Source organism: Canis lupus, chromosome 20 (genome assembly GCF_011100685.1).
Source record: "Canis lupus familiaris isolate Mischka breed German Shepherd chromosome 20, alternate assembly UU_Cfam_GSD_1.0, whole genome shotgun sequence".
In the NCBI taxonomy this organism is placed as follows: domain Eukaryota; kingdom Metazoa; phylum Chordata; class Mammalia; order Carnivora; family Canidae; genus Canis; species Canis lupus.
The window spans coordinates 32,646,027-32,660,972 of record NC_049241.1 but is presented as its reverse complement, the minus strand read 5'-3'; the positions used below and the strand labels follow the sequence as shown (position 1 = coordinate 32,660,972).

The 14,946-nt window shown below is 53.3% G+C and overlaps 1 protein-coding gene and 1 long non-coding RNA gene across 2 annotated transcripts in view; one reads left to right on the top strand and one right to left on the bottom strand.

The window, feature by feature from the left end:
- The window catches only part of FLNB (filamin B), a 138,270-nt gene extending 129,554 nt beyond the window's left edge, over nucleotides 1-8,716 (top strand). Inside the window, 4 exon segments of the mRNA XM_038566049.1 lie at nucleotides 99-275; nucleotides 4,512-4,730; nucleotides 5,685-5,888; nucleotides 6,998-8,716. Coding sequence (XP_038421977.1) covers nucleotides 99-275; nucleotides 4,512-4,730; nucleotides 5,685-5,888; nucleotides 6,998-7,185 — 788 coding nt within the window. The 3' untranslated portion in view covers nucleotides 7,186-8,716.
- A 1,484-nt stretch (nucleotides 8,717-10,200) lies between these two features.
- LOC111091441 lies at nucleotides 10,201-14,886 on the bottom strand. Its single transcript, XR_005374868.1, has 5 exons — nucleotides 14,718-14,886; nucleotides 13,926-14,079; nucleotides 12,027-12,121; nucleotides 11,394-11,522; nucleotides 10,201-10,753 (listed from the first exon to the last, which is right to left on the bottom strand). It is a non-coding gene; the product is annotated as an uncharacterized LOC111091441 (long non-coding RNA).
- Nucleotides 14,887-14,946: the final 60 nt, after the last annotated feature.

Here is a 14,946-nt window from a genome sequence, read left to right as displayed (position 1 = left end):
AATTCACCATCTCAGGCCGGCCTTCCATCCTTTGTCCTCACCTCACTTGGTGGTGTCCACGTACTCAGCTTTACCCTGTATTTTACTCACTCTCCTAGACAAGTACGCCGTTCGCTTCATCCCCCATGAGAACGGCATCCACACGATCGACGTCAAGTTCAACGGGAGCCACGTGGTTGGAAGCCCCTTCAAAGTGCGCGTCGGGGAGCCAGGACAAGCGGGGAACCCTGCCCTGGTGTCCGCCTATGGTGCCGGGCTTGAGGGGGGCACCACAGGTAACACTCTACCTCTGCCTCTCATCTTTAACTGAGGCGGCTCCAGGGGCAGAGCCAGCTGGAGCTCTTCAGGCTTCAGAAGCTCTTTCCACACTCCCCCAGGGAAGCTGTAATGATGTATACTCTCGAGCTCTTGATCTCCAGAGTTGTTTTGGGACATGTGGTTTGACCCGCGAGCAAGGGCTTGATGACCGTGTTATCACACCTCATTACTGTGTGCTGTGTGTCGCCTGTCTTCCTTGGCCAAGTGCCTTGACACTGATTGTGAGGAAATACAGCGCCCTGTCTTTGCTTTTGAGGGTTTCTTTGCCTGCAGAGGATTCAGTGCGTGTAACGGGCCTCCAGGGGAGTTTCCTTAGTTCCTTCAGCGGTCCCCAGGCTCACAGAAACAGCCTTCAGTCGGCAGTAGGACCCATCACGGCCTGCCTCCTCCTTATAGTTTCTGGTCCTCAGGGAAGAGGAAAAAGGACTGTGGCAAAGAATTCTAGAGCTTTTTGGACTTGTTACAATGTCTTTAGTCTTTGCCATGGATGGGACACATGGGATTGTGAAAGAGGTGGCAGGGATGGATATAAATGAAACTGGCTCCATCTCTTTGCTTCTCCCTCCCTCCATCTAGACCCAGAAGGAAACACCACTGATGGTTCAGGGGAGGACCTTCCAACTGCCTGTGTCTGCATCCTTATGCTTGGTTGCTTAGCTAGTTGCTTTGTTAAAAAGATTGATGTACAGTTTTGCTTTTATTTTACAGAAATAATCTTGGTGCACGTATTGTCGTACAACATTTTTCACTTAACATCTTAAAGAACTTTCTGTGATGGCTGTAGTTAGTATTTGTACCGTGATCCAAAGGTGGGCATCGGGTGGGTCACTGGTACGGAGTGCCAGCTTGTCCACTCATACTTCTCTGCAGGGCATGTCCATAGCCACGGACTCACTGGGATACGGTTTGCACTGGGTGTTACGTTGGGCCTTTGGAAGGCAGCCCGGTCCCGGCTTGAGTCCCTTGCATGTGCACATTCTGCTCTAGTCTCCCCCTGATCCAGTGCGTTGGACAGAGCAGACCCGCCTCGCCACGGGCAAGGAGATGAGTGGTTGCGATTACATGGCATCCAGCCCTAGGGAGCCAGTGTCCTAAGTGGCCAAGGGGCCCTGCCCAGGTGCAGGGGTAGCGGACAGGCTGGCGTGCCACCCCAAGCTCTGGTCAAAGCAGTGGCCTTGGCAGAACCACCCACAGGGGTGGCCTGAGTGCTTCTAGACTCCCAAGGCCCATCCAGTCTTGCTCCACGCTGAACTGTGGGCCTGCAGCTTGCCCTTAGAAGAGGCATGGTAACACTTCACCCTATGCCATTCCATTTTATAGGTGAAGAAAGTGAGGCTCAGAAAGGCTGAGTCCCTCCCTAAGCTTACTGGGCTGGGAGGGGGCAAACCAGGAATCAGCCCAGGTCCGTGACCTCAAAGCCTGTGCCCTTAACCCTGGAGGTTTGCTGCCTTTCTAAGTGGCTGACTCACCCAGAAGTAGTAACTGCACCCCTGGCCCACTTTGTGGGGTGTCCTAAACCAGGACCCCTGTTCTCCCAGCTGCCTGGAATGGTTCCCAGGCAGTAGTACAGGCATGTGGTCCCTGGCAAGCTACCCACCATTAAAGACCATGCGGGGGCCTCCTGGCATTTGGAACCACACACACCTTGGTCCAGGTCCCACAGCAGCCACTGAGGTCTCCTGCAGCTGCCAGCAGCCACCTTACCCTCCTGCTGGGTCACACCTGCTGCCTTCGGGGCCTCTCGTGCTTCCACTTGGCTGTTTGCATGCCTTCTCGGGAGCTTGGGTTTGAAGCTGTGCTTTGCAAGAACTGGATGTCACAGAGAGAAGGAGCCAGTCTTACAGGGCGACTCACAGGCAGGAGGGAGAGGTACAGAGCATGCCTGTTTCAAACCCTGTGTAAATATTGCTCTTGTCAAGGGGAAGGCGTCTTGTTTTTCTAGCCCTCCTGCTCCCAAGTCTTTTCCCAAATATCCATCCCAAGATTACACAGCTGCAGTGTGCATGGAATGAAAAGGTATCTGTGCTTGGCTGCTGGAGGGCCTGGCACCCTGACCTCCAGAATAAAGAAAACTTCCCTGTGTTTTTATGGGTGGGCTTGTTGTATCTCTTGGCTTGAGCTTTAAATAGTCCATTTTGCAGGTTTTGGAGCAGGGGAATGTGGAGAATTTGGGGTGGAACTGTCTGCTGCAGAGGAGTTCAGAGGTCAGGCATTAGACCAGGGAGTTCTAGACGCTCTGGATTGGAAGAGCAGCCTTCCTGATAAAATGCTCCAGGAACCCCAGTGTGCACAGGGTGGAAGAGAAGAGCCTCCTTCCCTCCCCCGCCCCCTCGCCCACCTTCACGATGCAGTAGGGCTGCAGTAAACTTGCATTAACCCCCCAGGGACTCGGCTGTGCGTACACAGAGTTGGGGCGGGGGGCGCGGAGACTGCCAGGCCCAGAGATGTTTGGGGTATCGTATTGGTTCTAGCTGGAAGCAGCGGTCAGAGGGACTCCTGCACGTGGATTTTCTTTCTCCTCACGTCCCTCAGGTAAGTGCCTTAGCTCCAGATTGAGCAGATCTTATGTTTAAATCCCAGTTCTGCCATTGCCTAGCTGTGTGGTCTGGAGCAAAGGATCTGACCTCACCGAGCCTCCACTTCCTTCCTGTAAAATGGGAAGAGTAAGGGAGCCCTCCCGATAGGTTGTTCAAGGTGGCTCTTGCCCTGTAAGTCCTCATTTCCCTTTACCCACCTCATCTCCCCTGCCTCTCCAGGCCCTCACGGCCAGGATTCACGGATCATGATCTTTCTCAAGAAGGGTGCAACTTGTTAAAATGGATTGGGCTTCTTTCCACTACAGCCGGGTCGGTCTTTTCATCTTCACTTTAAAAATATCTTTCCTTATCATCGCCTTGCAGCTACTTCCTGGAAATGCCGTCCCTTGTCGTGCGCCACCCCTCCCTTCCCTGCACAGCCTCGCTCGGCAGCTGCTGCATGAGGGGCTTCTTGGCTGCACGGTTTAGAAACAAGGTTGAGATAGTCGGGTGGGGGCTGGTGCCTGGGACAGGAGCCTCAGGAGCTTCCAGAAGCAGCTGGGTTGTGTTTGAGGGCTGCACGATAGCAGCGCCTTTGTCTTATTGATAGCCAGAACAATAATTCTTTCTCTGGCCTAGGAGCTATAATTAAACCCAAATAGTTCCCAGCTGGGGCGGCATCCAGGGCTCTGAAGGAAGCACTGCCCTGCACAAGGATACTGTGCCAGGGATGGCCCATAGAGGGCAGTTCTCTGAGACCACCTCACCCGCCTCTGGACTGGAAATGGGCCTGAAAGAGTGGAGGCTTTTGCAGGGCATTGAGCTCCGGCAGGAAGGCACCACGGTCATTGGTCATTGGTCAGCCCAGCTTTTCTTTTGTCAGAAGGCAGGATGTCCATGCAGGAGGCCTCCACAGGCCAGGCAGGTGGCTCCAGAACCACACAGACTTGTTCACATCCCAGTTCTAGCAATTTCCTAGTTTGTAACGCTGACTGGCAAGTGCCCGAACCTCCCTGAGCCTCTGTCATTTGTTAAACGGGTAATCACTGGGCACATAGCATGATGCTAACCGTGGGATCTGGAGCCTGAGTGGTGCAAGTATTGCTCAGTTAGCAGGAACTGTTGTTTTGGCCCTGTTCTTATTGCTAGTGTCCATGGCAAAGTGAGGGGTTGGCCCATTGTAGCTGCTGCCCTGGTCTTTAGCATGGTGTCGGGGCCAAAGAGCCTGTGGGGGAAGATGCTGGGCCTGCTCAGCTTCTCCAAGTCCACTCAGAGGAAAAGGGAAAGGTCAGAGGGGCCCACGCACCCCCCACCTCCCGGAGGCAGGGCTGGGCCCTGGCAGCTGAAGCAGCGCTTCAGGCTCACAATGAAGACTTGGGCTTCTTGCTCTCAGCCACTGCTCCTGCCCAGAGAAGAGAACAGAGTGTCCTGGCGGGTTGGTGCTGGTGGGCGAAATGTCAGCCGCACTCCTGCCTCTGTCTTGGAAAGGGAGTTACTGCCCCCAGGGCCTGTGAGGAGCAGGAGCTAGCACCAGTGGGTTTGCCCACTACCAAGGCCACCCCTCTGTGAAGGAACCTGTGTGCACCCCCGTCACTTCAGTGCCCCTGGGAAAGTTCCTTGAGCTGCACCCCCTCATCCCTCCAAACCAATACGACATTGCCTCTTCCTTTCTCCCAGGTATCCAGTCTGAATTTTTCATCAACACCACCCGAGCAGGGCCAGGGACATTATCTGTCACCATTGAAGGCCCGTCCAAGGTTAAAATGGATTGCCAGGAAACCCCAGAAGGGTACAAAGTCATGTACACTCCCATGGCTCCTGGAAACTACCTGATTGGCGTCAAATATGGCGGGCCCAACCACATTGTGGGCAGTCCTTTCAAGGCCAAGGTGACAGGTAACAGCCAAACAGCTTTGATATGACTCTTTTTCTCAGTGGAGCATATCTTGCCAGATTATCAACGGAGTTCCTTGTTACTAGAAACTGGGTAATTTTATCTGTATTGAATTTACTTTGAATCTTGAATATAAAGAAAGGGTATGACATGTCAGGGGAATAAACATCTTTAGAATCCCAAGGATATATGCTAGCATCCTCCCCCTACAGGATAATAAGGAGGAGGGTAGAAATTGAAAAATCATGTTTTCTGTTTTTAACAGAAAAGAAAAAATATTTACATATTTTAAATCTTACATATTTGTTTAGAACAGGACCTGAAAAATCTCATTTCTAACCTTCACTTCTAAAATAATCAAAAGGTTTTATTAAATTTATAAAAATGTGCCTCCTTCAGAACACTAGAAAAAATACCAGTCAAAAGCACCTCACAGCCCCTGGCCCAAGGTTATCACCATACATACTGTGGTAGATCCCTTCTACATGTCCCTACATTGGTCTACACTGTTGGAGGAGTAGTATAGCTTCATTGCAGAAACATTAGAAGATTCAGATAGAAAAATCATCCTTTCACATGCAGAGAACCATTCTTATTATTTTGTTATATGTTCTCCCCAACATGTAACACTACTTTTACACTATTTATACATAGGGTATTTTATATCAGTGAAGATATGAAATGACTTCTACAGAGTGGCATGGTGTTATGTGGGAGGGATTTCCAGGCTTTGTCATTTGCCTCATTGTGTGGGGTGGTACCCCTGGAGTTTGGAAGACATTATGGGGTTAAGATGGGGAAATGGTAATGTTTAGATCCAGGTGCATGGACTGGATCCAATGTTTAGGGTGCATGGACTTTCCTGCGGCTTCTGCCTGGGGCTCTCTCCTTTCTAGCTGAGAGGACCCACTTGCTCTGGCCATTCACTCCTGCCTCCTCTCCCTTCCATGTTCTAGGCCAGCGTCTGGTCAGCCCTGGCTCAGCCAATGAGACCTCATCCATTCTGGTGGAGTCAGTGACCAGGTCATCCATAGAGACCTGTTACAGTGCCATCCCCAAGGCATCCTCAGACGCCAGCAAGGTGACCTCCAAGGGGGCAGGGCTCTCAAAGGCGTTTGTGGGTCAGAAGAGCTCCTTCTTGGTGGACTGCAGCAAAGCTGGTAGGTATCCTGGTCCTGCCCAGGGGTCAGGGTGGAGGCAGGCTAAGCACCCTCTGCTAACTTTCGACTTCCCTGCAGGGCCCACCTACCCATGCAACCCAAACATTTACAAGTAACCTTGTTCATTACCCCATTCCTGCATTTTTTTTTAAAGATTTTATTTATTCATGAGAGATACACAGAGAGAGAAGCAGAGACACAGGCAGAGAGAGAAGCAGGCTCCATGCAGGGAGCCCAATGTGGGAGTCGATCCCAGGGCTCCAGGATCACACTCTGGGCCAAAGGCAGACGCTCAACTGCTGAACCACCCAGGAGTCCCCCATTCCTGCACTTAATATTTTAAAATGATTTTCCTTTCTTTTGCCCCTTGATTCTTTCAAATGCCCTCAAAGTAGACAGGAAAGATGGCATTTATCCCCATTACAGATGGGCAGACTAAGTCAGGAACCTGGCCCCTTCTCTGCCAATAATTGCTTTAATTGCAGTTTAAACTTGGGTATTTATTTGAGTGTCAGTGGTTGGTTGCCTGGGTTCTGGCATCTGGCACATCGGAGCTGGAAACCTGGCTCTCCTTCCCTTCCCTCCCCGCCTTCCTTCCCCAAATTTAGCTGCGTGATCTTGGGAAAGTTACTAAATCTTTTTCTAAAAGTCAGTTTCTTCTTGTCTAAAATGTGAATAATAAAGTCACCTTAAGTTTCTTATGAGAATAAATGAGATCAGAGTAGCCATCACTTACGTAGCCCTTACTACAAGCTAAGGGCTTCACATATAACTTCTGTAAACCTCTGAGCAATCCCATGGAGTAGATCTAGTGTCAACTCCTGTTTACAGATGGGCAAGCTAAGGCAGAGAGAGGCAAAGTCCCACATCCAAGGCCACCCAGCTAGGAAGTGGCAGGCAGGGATTTGAACCCACGCCACTGGGCTCTGAGTCTACATTAGTAATTGCCATGCCGTCCCACCTCTTAGAGGTCCCAGCATCATTATAGAATCTCAACAGATAACAGCTGGTATATTTTCTTTGTCTCCCATATCCCCTCCCTTTCTTCTGCCTTGCATGATGCATCCTGACAGAGTAAACCACCTTTTTTTTTTTTTTTTGCCTCCCAGGTTCCAACATGCTGTTGATTGGTGTCCATGGGCCAACCACCCCCTGCGAAGAGGTCTCCATGAAGCACGTGGGCAACCAACAATACAATGTCACATATGTCGTCAAGGAGAAGGGAGATTACATTCTGGCCGTGAAGTGGGGAGAAGAACACATCCCTGGCAGCCCCTTCCACGTCACGGTGCCTTAAAACGGTTCTCGTCAAACCCTGGGAGGAGTTCTGGTGGTTGCTTTTGTTGCTTGTTTGTAACTTGTTTTATACAAAGTTTTCCTCCAGCCTGTTTGTGGGTCTGAAAACCCATCCCGAAAACATTGCCGTTCTAAAGTGCCTTGAGAAATAAGTCCTAGACTTGGCTCTTTGGGGACGTGTTGGGGACTCTTAAGAAATGCAAACTCATGCCGTGGGCTGAGAAGATTTCCATGCACACTTGGTTCAAATCCGATCTCTTGTTGGCACAGATCACCCCCTGCAGACAGACCAAGTTCACCCACAAGATTGACGTTTTTAAAAAATGATATTGGTAACCCATATCTGAAACAAGACTGGCAGGGAAGGGACAGGGCAAAGAGGCGACCTAGTTTAGGCTATGATTTAGGAAAGAAGATGACTTAAAACCAGCTTCATCTCTCCAGCGCCCTATAACATAAAAGGCTCTGAGGCAGATGCCATTGTTTTGACATTACTCATCTCCACACCCCCACCTGTCTGTGGCCTTGTTACACGTCTCAAAGGGCAGTGGGCACCTGGTGGCAGAGTGACCTCAATGCTCTCTGATGCATCTCCCCTCATTCTGCTATCTCCCTGCAAAGTTGTAACATGTGCCCATTTCGGCAGCCACATTTTTGCTTTTGTCTTTAAAGGCCATTGAAGTCTCTGGGTCTGAGGAAATTCTACTGTGGCAAGCAGCCCCCTCCTGCCAAAGACCTTTTTTTAAACAGCACGAGCCTTTGTTCTTAACACACACTCCAGCCATCTGTCAGACCAATGAGTCTTGCCAACACGTTCGAAGTGACCGCAGGTGGGTCCCTATGTCAGCGTCCCTGTCTGCGGAAGGCCTGTCACGGGACAGAACACTCCAACCCACCTCCAGTCAGCTGTGGGATTGCTTCTTGGAAAAGGATTATAGACAGGAAAGAATGGAAGTCCTGCTGACCTTTGGCCTCAAAGTCAGGACATTTGGGGGGGGGGGGTCTTCTGTCATTGGGCAGAAATAGTGGAAGCCACATAGCTAATGGTGGCTATGTATTCATTTGGCTCTGACCACAGTACCTGAAGCTGTTTGGAAAGCAATGTGCAGGTGCAAAATTCCAAAAACGGAGTATAAGGCATTTTGCATCCCTTTCTGCAGACCTGAGCTGGCTTTGGAATAAAGTTAAAGCATTCGGGGACACTGCCTGACTGTAGGGCCCGGGTGTGTGGCATTGTCTCGGCAGGCAGAGCTTTTTGATTTGCTGCTCCATCTCAAGGAAGTGGCTGCTCTTGTCATGAGCACCTCCGTGGATGGGACAGGGAGGGAGCAAGGTAAGGGACCGTCACCAAGATGTAGCAGCTGGGGGCAGGTGTTGGCAGTAGCCCACCTCTTAGAAACCGGAGCAGCCTGAAGCCTAATGTGAAAGGGCCACAGGTTTTATAAATGGGGACATGGAAGCAGAAACTGGAATCAAATGCCGACTGTAAATTGTATCTTATAACTTATTAAATGTTTGCTCTGTCAAGCTCCCTTGGTGTCCTTAGAAGGTGTTGTTTCTGAATAAACCGTTTGAGTCTCTGACCAGCTCTCCCTACCCCTGGCCGAAAGGACGCAGATTAGCAACTTGTTCTGACAGCGAGCCTTGCCTCTGTTTGCGGGGGCGGGGGGGGGGGGCTGGCTTTCCTGCGAGCCCCCCCACTGCGCGTGTATCATCAGGGGAGTCCAGGCAGTCCAGCAGCTGGGGCCTGGCGGAGAGGGCACTGGGCGAAGGGGCACATGGGCCGCGACACCTAACACCTCCTCTGGGAGAGAAAGCCTTTTTCCCAGTGACATGAGAAATGGTCATTTTAGGGAGTTGACTCAAACAAGAAGCTCTGTCACCTGTCGCCCCCACTGCCATTGGACAACAAAGTGGAAGCTCTGCCTCCCTGGTTATACCTCGATGAGAGCAGGAACACAGAGGGAAGGGCACCGGGAGCCCCCATATAAGCCCCTGGAGGTCCCTCCTGGGCTCCTAGCCCTCCTCCACGGGCGGTGAGGGGTAGAGGGAAAGTCAAGGAAGGAAGACTGGATTCTTTTTGGGTGTTTCTTCCCTGCTCCGATTGTTGATCAGGATGGAGGCTTGTTTACCTCTGAGGTGGTAGGAAAGGAGGTTTTCCCTTGCCCTTCCTTCTGGTGGGAGCACCCTTATTTATGGGTCTGGGCTGAGAATGACTGTCCCTGGACTCCCAAGGGGTCTCTGGACTTGGAGGGAGGGGGGCACAGGCTCTGCCTAGCGATGCTGACCTTGCTCACGGGGGAGCACCGGGCCACAGCCACTGGTTTCAATACCCTGATGTCTGGCTGGCTTTTGTCGGGGAGGCAGCACTTCTGTGTTCACAGCTGGACTTGGGCATCTGGTAGAGTATGGACATTGGCTCTGCCCCTTGGTGGCATATGGCCTTGGGGAGGCTGCTTCACCTCTCAGCCCACGCTCCCCAGTGGTTGTGAGGATCTCATGCAGTCTCACTGGGAGCTGGGAGCCTTGGCTGCTGCTCTCCATGACCAACATCCACCAGAGATGACATTAGCCATCCAGGGCTGCCCCAGAGGGTGGGCCCCTGCCTGTCACATCACAAAAAACCCAGGTGAACCTGGACACCCCTCTGCCGGTCAGTGGCTAGACCGTCTGGGCCGCTCTTACCTGCCCGTTCCTGTGGGCTCCCTGCCGTTGGCACAGGCTGTTGTCTGTGCAAGCACGTCGGTGACTTTAAAACTAGGCACCAGGCCCTTTCTGGCTTTTCCCTGTTGACTTTGCCCCTTTCCTACCAGGAGCTCATGGGGCATCCCTGGTTAGGGGCCAACAGAGGTTCGAGCAGATGGCACAGACCTGCAGGGACCCTCCACCCAGAGAAGGCCTCGTTCCCTTCCAGGCCCCGAGGCCTGCCTCTCCCTCAGCCAGCTTCCCCCCGCCGCCCCGAAGCCCTCCTCCCCGGCAGCGCCGCCAAGAAGGAAACATGTATTACCATGTCTGCTTCCAGTGCACTTAGAGGCATGTGGGCCCTTGACCACACGTCTAGTCTTGAGACTTCAAAGCGGCCTCGAAAGCCACATCTTGATGAGCCTGGTGTAAAATGAGTCAGGCACTAGGGATTTAATTTCCCCTAAAAGTTGCACAGCCTTAAAAATTAGCAGAATAAACGGAAATGGCAAAATGAATGGTTGACTCTTGTTGCCACGCACCCCCTCCCCCAAGTTTGTATGTTAAAATGGGGAACAAGCTCATTCATTAATTTAAGCGCTCTTTGGGCTTAATTCTCCATCTGATGGAAACAAGGTCTAGGAAAGGAATGGAATCTTTTCAAATCCCCACTAACTTGGAAGGGGAAGGGGCTTTGCAATCAGGATATTCCACTAATGAAAACTCTCTCCCAGAAACACATCTTGTTTAGCTAATTTTTTTTCTCCTCACAATGGCAAATCATAAGGGAGTCAAACTGTTCCGTGGCTCAAGGCAAGCCTGAATTCGATTTTTTCCCCCTCTGGCTTTGTCCTAAGGATGCTGACCAAACACACGGTGGGAGGAATCTGTGAAACAAAGGGATCCTTTTTGCTTTGTGATAAGGCTTTTGTCTGGGTCCCTGAGCCCACAGGAGACCAACTCATATGCCAGGAATTTAGGGTGGCCCACCCCACACCCTTTCTCTCCTCAAGAGTTCTCCAAAGCAGGCAGGCAGGAGATGGGGAATGTATGAGCCTGATGGCTTGCATCCAAGGGTGTTTCGTGTTTTGGACTTGCTTATCTCCCCAGGACAAAGTTCAAAGATGAAAGAGTACTGGAGCCTTTTATAGCCACCGTCTTCCCAAAGGCATCAGAATGCCTCTCCCGGGCGTTCTTAGTGCAAAGCTCATGCTGAACCCTGGTGGGTGGGGGGGTCTTCAAGAAAGGAAATCTTGGCAGAGGGCCACGCCCCGGAAATGCCAGCCTCGGGCCCAGCTCCAAGCAGCTGGCAGCGGTAGCAGCCAGAAAAGCCTGATGTATGAGAAACACTCAGAAAGCAGCAGGTCAGGTACTGCGGTTCAAGGCTGGATTCCAATCCCAGCTCTGTGGCTTACCGGCTCAGACACCGGCTGGCCCTTAATCTCCCCACATATCCCAAACTTCTTCATGGCGCTCATTTTACAGGTGGGAAGACTAAGGCACAGAAGGCAGTCTAGACAGCCTTACCCTGTGTTGTCTTACAGACTGGGAGTCCCAGTCTGGAACATTCTTCCTCTACGCTTTGGCCAACTCATGTTCATAGTTCAGGTTTCAAAGGGCACCTCCTCCACGAAGCCATCCCGGAGTCTCAGTGCCCTGATCCATAAAATGAGAAAGTGGGAATCTTCCATTCTAAGATTAGAATGATCCTCCCACACATCCATCCTCCAACTGGCTGGCCAAATCCTTCCCCACCCAGAGCTGCTGGAATAGGGGCTGCCTGAATCTTGGCAAGGAAGGGGCACCCCAGTTAGGGGAAGGGAGCTTGTGGGGCCTCTATTAAGCATGGTGGTTCAAAGCATGGGCCAGAGGGTTCAAATCCTACCCTGCCATGACTTCCAGCAGATCACTTACTCTCACAGAAAACTCACAGCCTCTGTTTCCTCTCCAATGAAATGGGATACTAGACCCTACCCCATACGGTGTTCTGAGGGTTAACTGACAAAATGCATGTAAAGAACATATCACAGGATCTAATACATGATAAGCCTTCAGAGAATTATGATTACTGCTGAAAGGTGCTTAAGAGGATTCTTCTGTACAGAGATCTTAAATCCAGGAAGGGGCTACTTTCAGGGCACAAATAGAAGAGGCACTTACCTGGAGACAGAGCCCAGGATTGAAAACTGGGTTGGGAGTCACAGTGGTAGTGGATGGGGTGGCCAATGGCAGTTCTAGTGGCAGTTCCTTGGTGGCTTGGAGGAGTGGCCAGAAAGGTGGGGGGAGAGCTAGGTGAGTCAGGGGCATGGGGGAGGGCCCCAGCTCACCTACCAGCCTCCCCTGGTGTGCAGGCTTCAATGACAGCTTTCCCTTAGTAGAGATCTAGGCCAGAGACAGGCCTGGGGCTGCCTGCACACCTCCCCAGGGGTTGATCGAGATGAGTGTTAAATCAATAATCTGTAGTAAACAAAATATAAATTATTTAACTTTATAACTAATGTTAGGCACTGGTCTTAGGATTATCCCCATTTTTCACAGGGGCATTTCCCAGGGCTCAAAGAGGTTAAGTGACCTGTGCAACGTCACACAGTAATGGTCAAGGCTCTGTTAAAAGCCAGAAAGCCTGGAGATCCCTGGGTGGCTCAGCGATTGAGCATCTGACTTTGGCCCATGGTGTGATCCTGGAGTCCCGGGATCAAGTCCCACATCAGGCTCCCTGCATGGGACCTGCTTCTCCATCTGTGTCTCTGCCCCTCTGTGTGCGTGTGTGTCTCTCATGAATAAATAAATAAAATCTTTAATTTAAAAAAAAAAAAAAAAAAGCCAGAAAGCCTGAGTATGGGAAGGAGGCCATGAAGCCGAGCCTTGTGCACTTGGAATCTGAAGGCGACTCTCCTTGTGAGCCGACCTCTGTCCCTAGTCCTTTGGATGGCAGTATTTTGGGGGTGCCTTTCTGCACCCTTCCACCCCACACCCCTCTTAGGGGAGCCTGTCCACCCCTCAGCACAGCCCAGGTTCTGGCCAAGCTGAGGAGCCTGCGGCTTGGAGGACCGCCGCTGCGACTGTCGTTACCGTCGTGACCGCCAGGGGTCGCCTTGGGCGCGCGAACTGCTGCGCCGAAGAGAATCCCGCGGTCAGGGAGGCACCCGGCCTCCGAAGCCCTGGAGCAGCGCGCCCACCTCTGCCCTCGCGCCCGGGGCCCCTGCCCCTCCTGCCTGGGGCTGAGGCCGGTCTGGGGCAGGGAGGCTTTCTTGGGTTCTGGGATCGGAGGCCGCCCCACAAGCCCCACCAGCCGCAGCCGCACAGCTCCCCTTTCCTCCCTGCCTCCTTGGCGCACACGCCCCGAGGCAGCAGGGGGCCTGTTGGCCCTTTCCTCGAGCACCACCTGGATGCCAGACAACACCCCCTCTGGACATAGAGATGCTGCGTGAAGAGGACAGGACGCAGGTGCACAAGCTCGGTGAGGGAGGCACCTTATGTCCGTGCTGTTCCCTTGCAGCGCCAGGTGCACAGAAGCCTGGATCACATGGGTGATGGCACAGGTAATGGATGACCATGGTGAGGGCGCCAGGGTCCATATGCCAGGCCCGGGCTGTTTTACTTAACCAGCTGGTTCTGAATCTTCCCAGATGTCCCAAACCTCATAGCCCTCATTTTACAGCTGGGAACACTGAGGCACAGAGGGCAGTCCAGGCAGCCCTGCCCTTTCTTGCCTTGAGAGTCCCAGTCTACAACATTCTTCCCCTACTCTGCTTGGCTAATTCTTGTTCATAGTTCAGGGCTCACTCCAACGGCACCTCCCCCAGGAAGCCTTCCCTGATCATCTCCCTAACTCCCTGCTCCCCATCCACCTGATTATGAGTCTGTCTCCCCTTCTGGAGTATGAAACCCTGAGGGCAGGAAGCATCAGTACCTGGCTCAGTGTCTAGCAACAGGGTCAAGAGCAAATGAGTCTATTTTGAATGACTAAGCGACAGCGCGCTGAGCGGGGACCAGAAAGGTGAGGGGCGCCCCAGCATGATGGGTGACCTCCTTCTCCCCGGGACCCACACTGCTCACCGCTGCAGGGCCCTGGTGGGAGAGCAGAGGGTGTGAGGATCCTGGAGGCTGACTTTGTGGTGCAACTGGGTGACCGGTGCGTCCTCCTCTGCCCCCCCCCCAGCCACTGTGCCTCTCACACGATGCTGTCCCATTCTCCGGGAGAGCTGGGTGTCTGTAACACAGAGGTGCAGGGGTTGACGTCCGCCCCAGGGTGGCCAAATGAACGTTGCTGAGCCTCGGCCTCCTCCTCAAGGAGGGAAGAGAGCCTGTCAGTGAGTCACCCGAGGAGTCCGCTGGGTGGGATGGCTCACAAGGCCTCCCGCCCGGGCCGGGCAGGGGGAGCCCCGCCACACACCAGCGTCCTGCCTGCCTGGGGCCGGCCTGGCCCGGAGTTCCCGCAGGCCTCCCGTCCCCCTTCTGGAAAGGAGGTTAGTGGGAGCCCCAGCAACGGAAGAGGCCGACGGAACCGGGCACGGCAGCAGGCGCCTAGCAGCTGACATCTACGGAGGGCCTCCCCGACGCCAGGCACTGTCCCCGGTGCTCTCTCTATACGGCAAGTCCCTCCGGGCGCTGTCCCCTCTCTGTCACTCTCTCTATACCACAAGTAACTCCCGCGGGCACTCTGATAATCAAGGGATGCCAGGGAGCTGGCAAGGGTCGGAGCCGGGGCTGAGGGGCTGAGTCCAGAGTTTCCCTGGCAACTGCCCCAGCCATGCGTCCAGGGCCTCCTGATGGTGGACACCGGGCCTCCCCTTGGACCCCCTTGGTGCCTGGTGCACAGGAGGTGCCTGTTAGGGTTTGCCCACGCACCGCCCTGGGACCCTCCGGCTGTGAGGGGGAAAGGCTCGGGCCCTGAGTCCCTCTGGGGCAGACTACAGCCTCCTGCCAGGCCCCCTGGGTGGGCTGTGGGCAGCCTCTGCTCCCTTTCCCGGCCTCTGGTCCCAGGGGCTGCAAGCACTTCAGGGTGCCCCGGAGCGCCCCTCCTCCGCAGCTCGGCCTCGGCCTCGGCAACCGTATCCTGGGAGACGGCCCGGGGCTG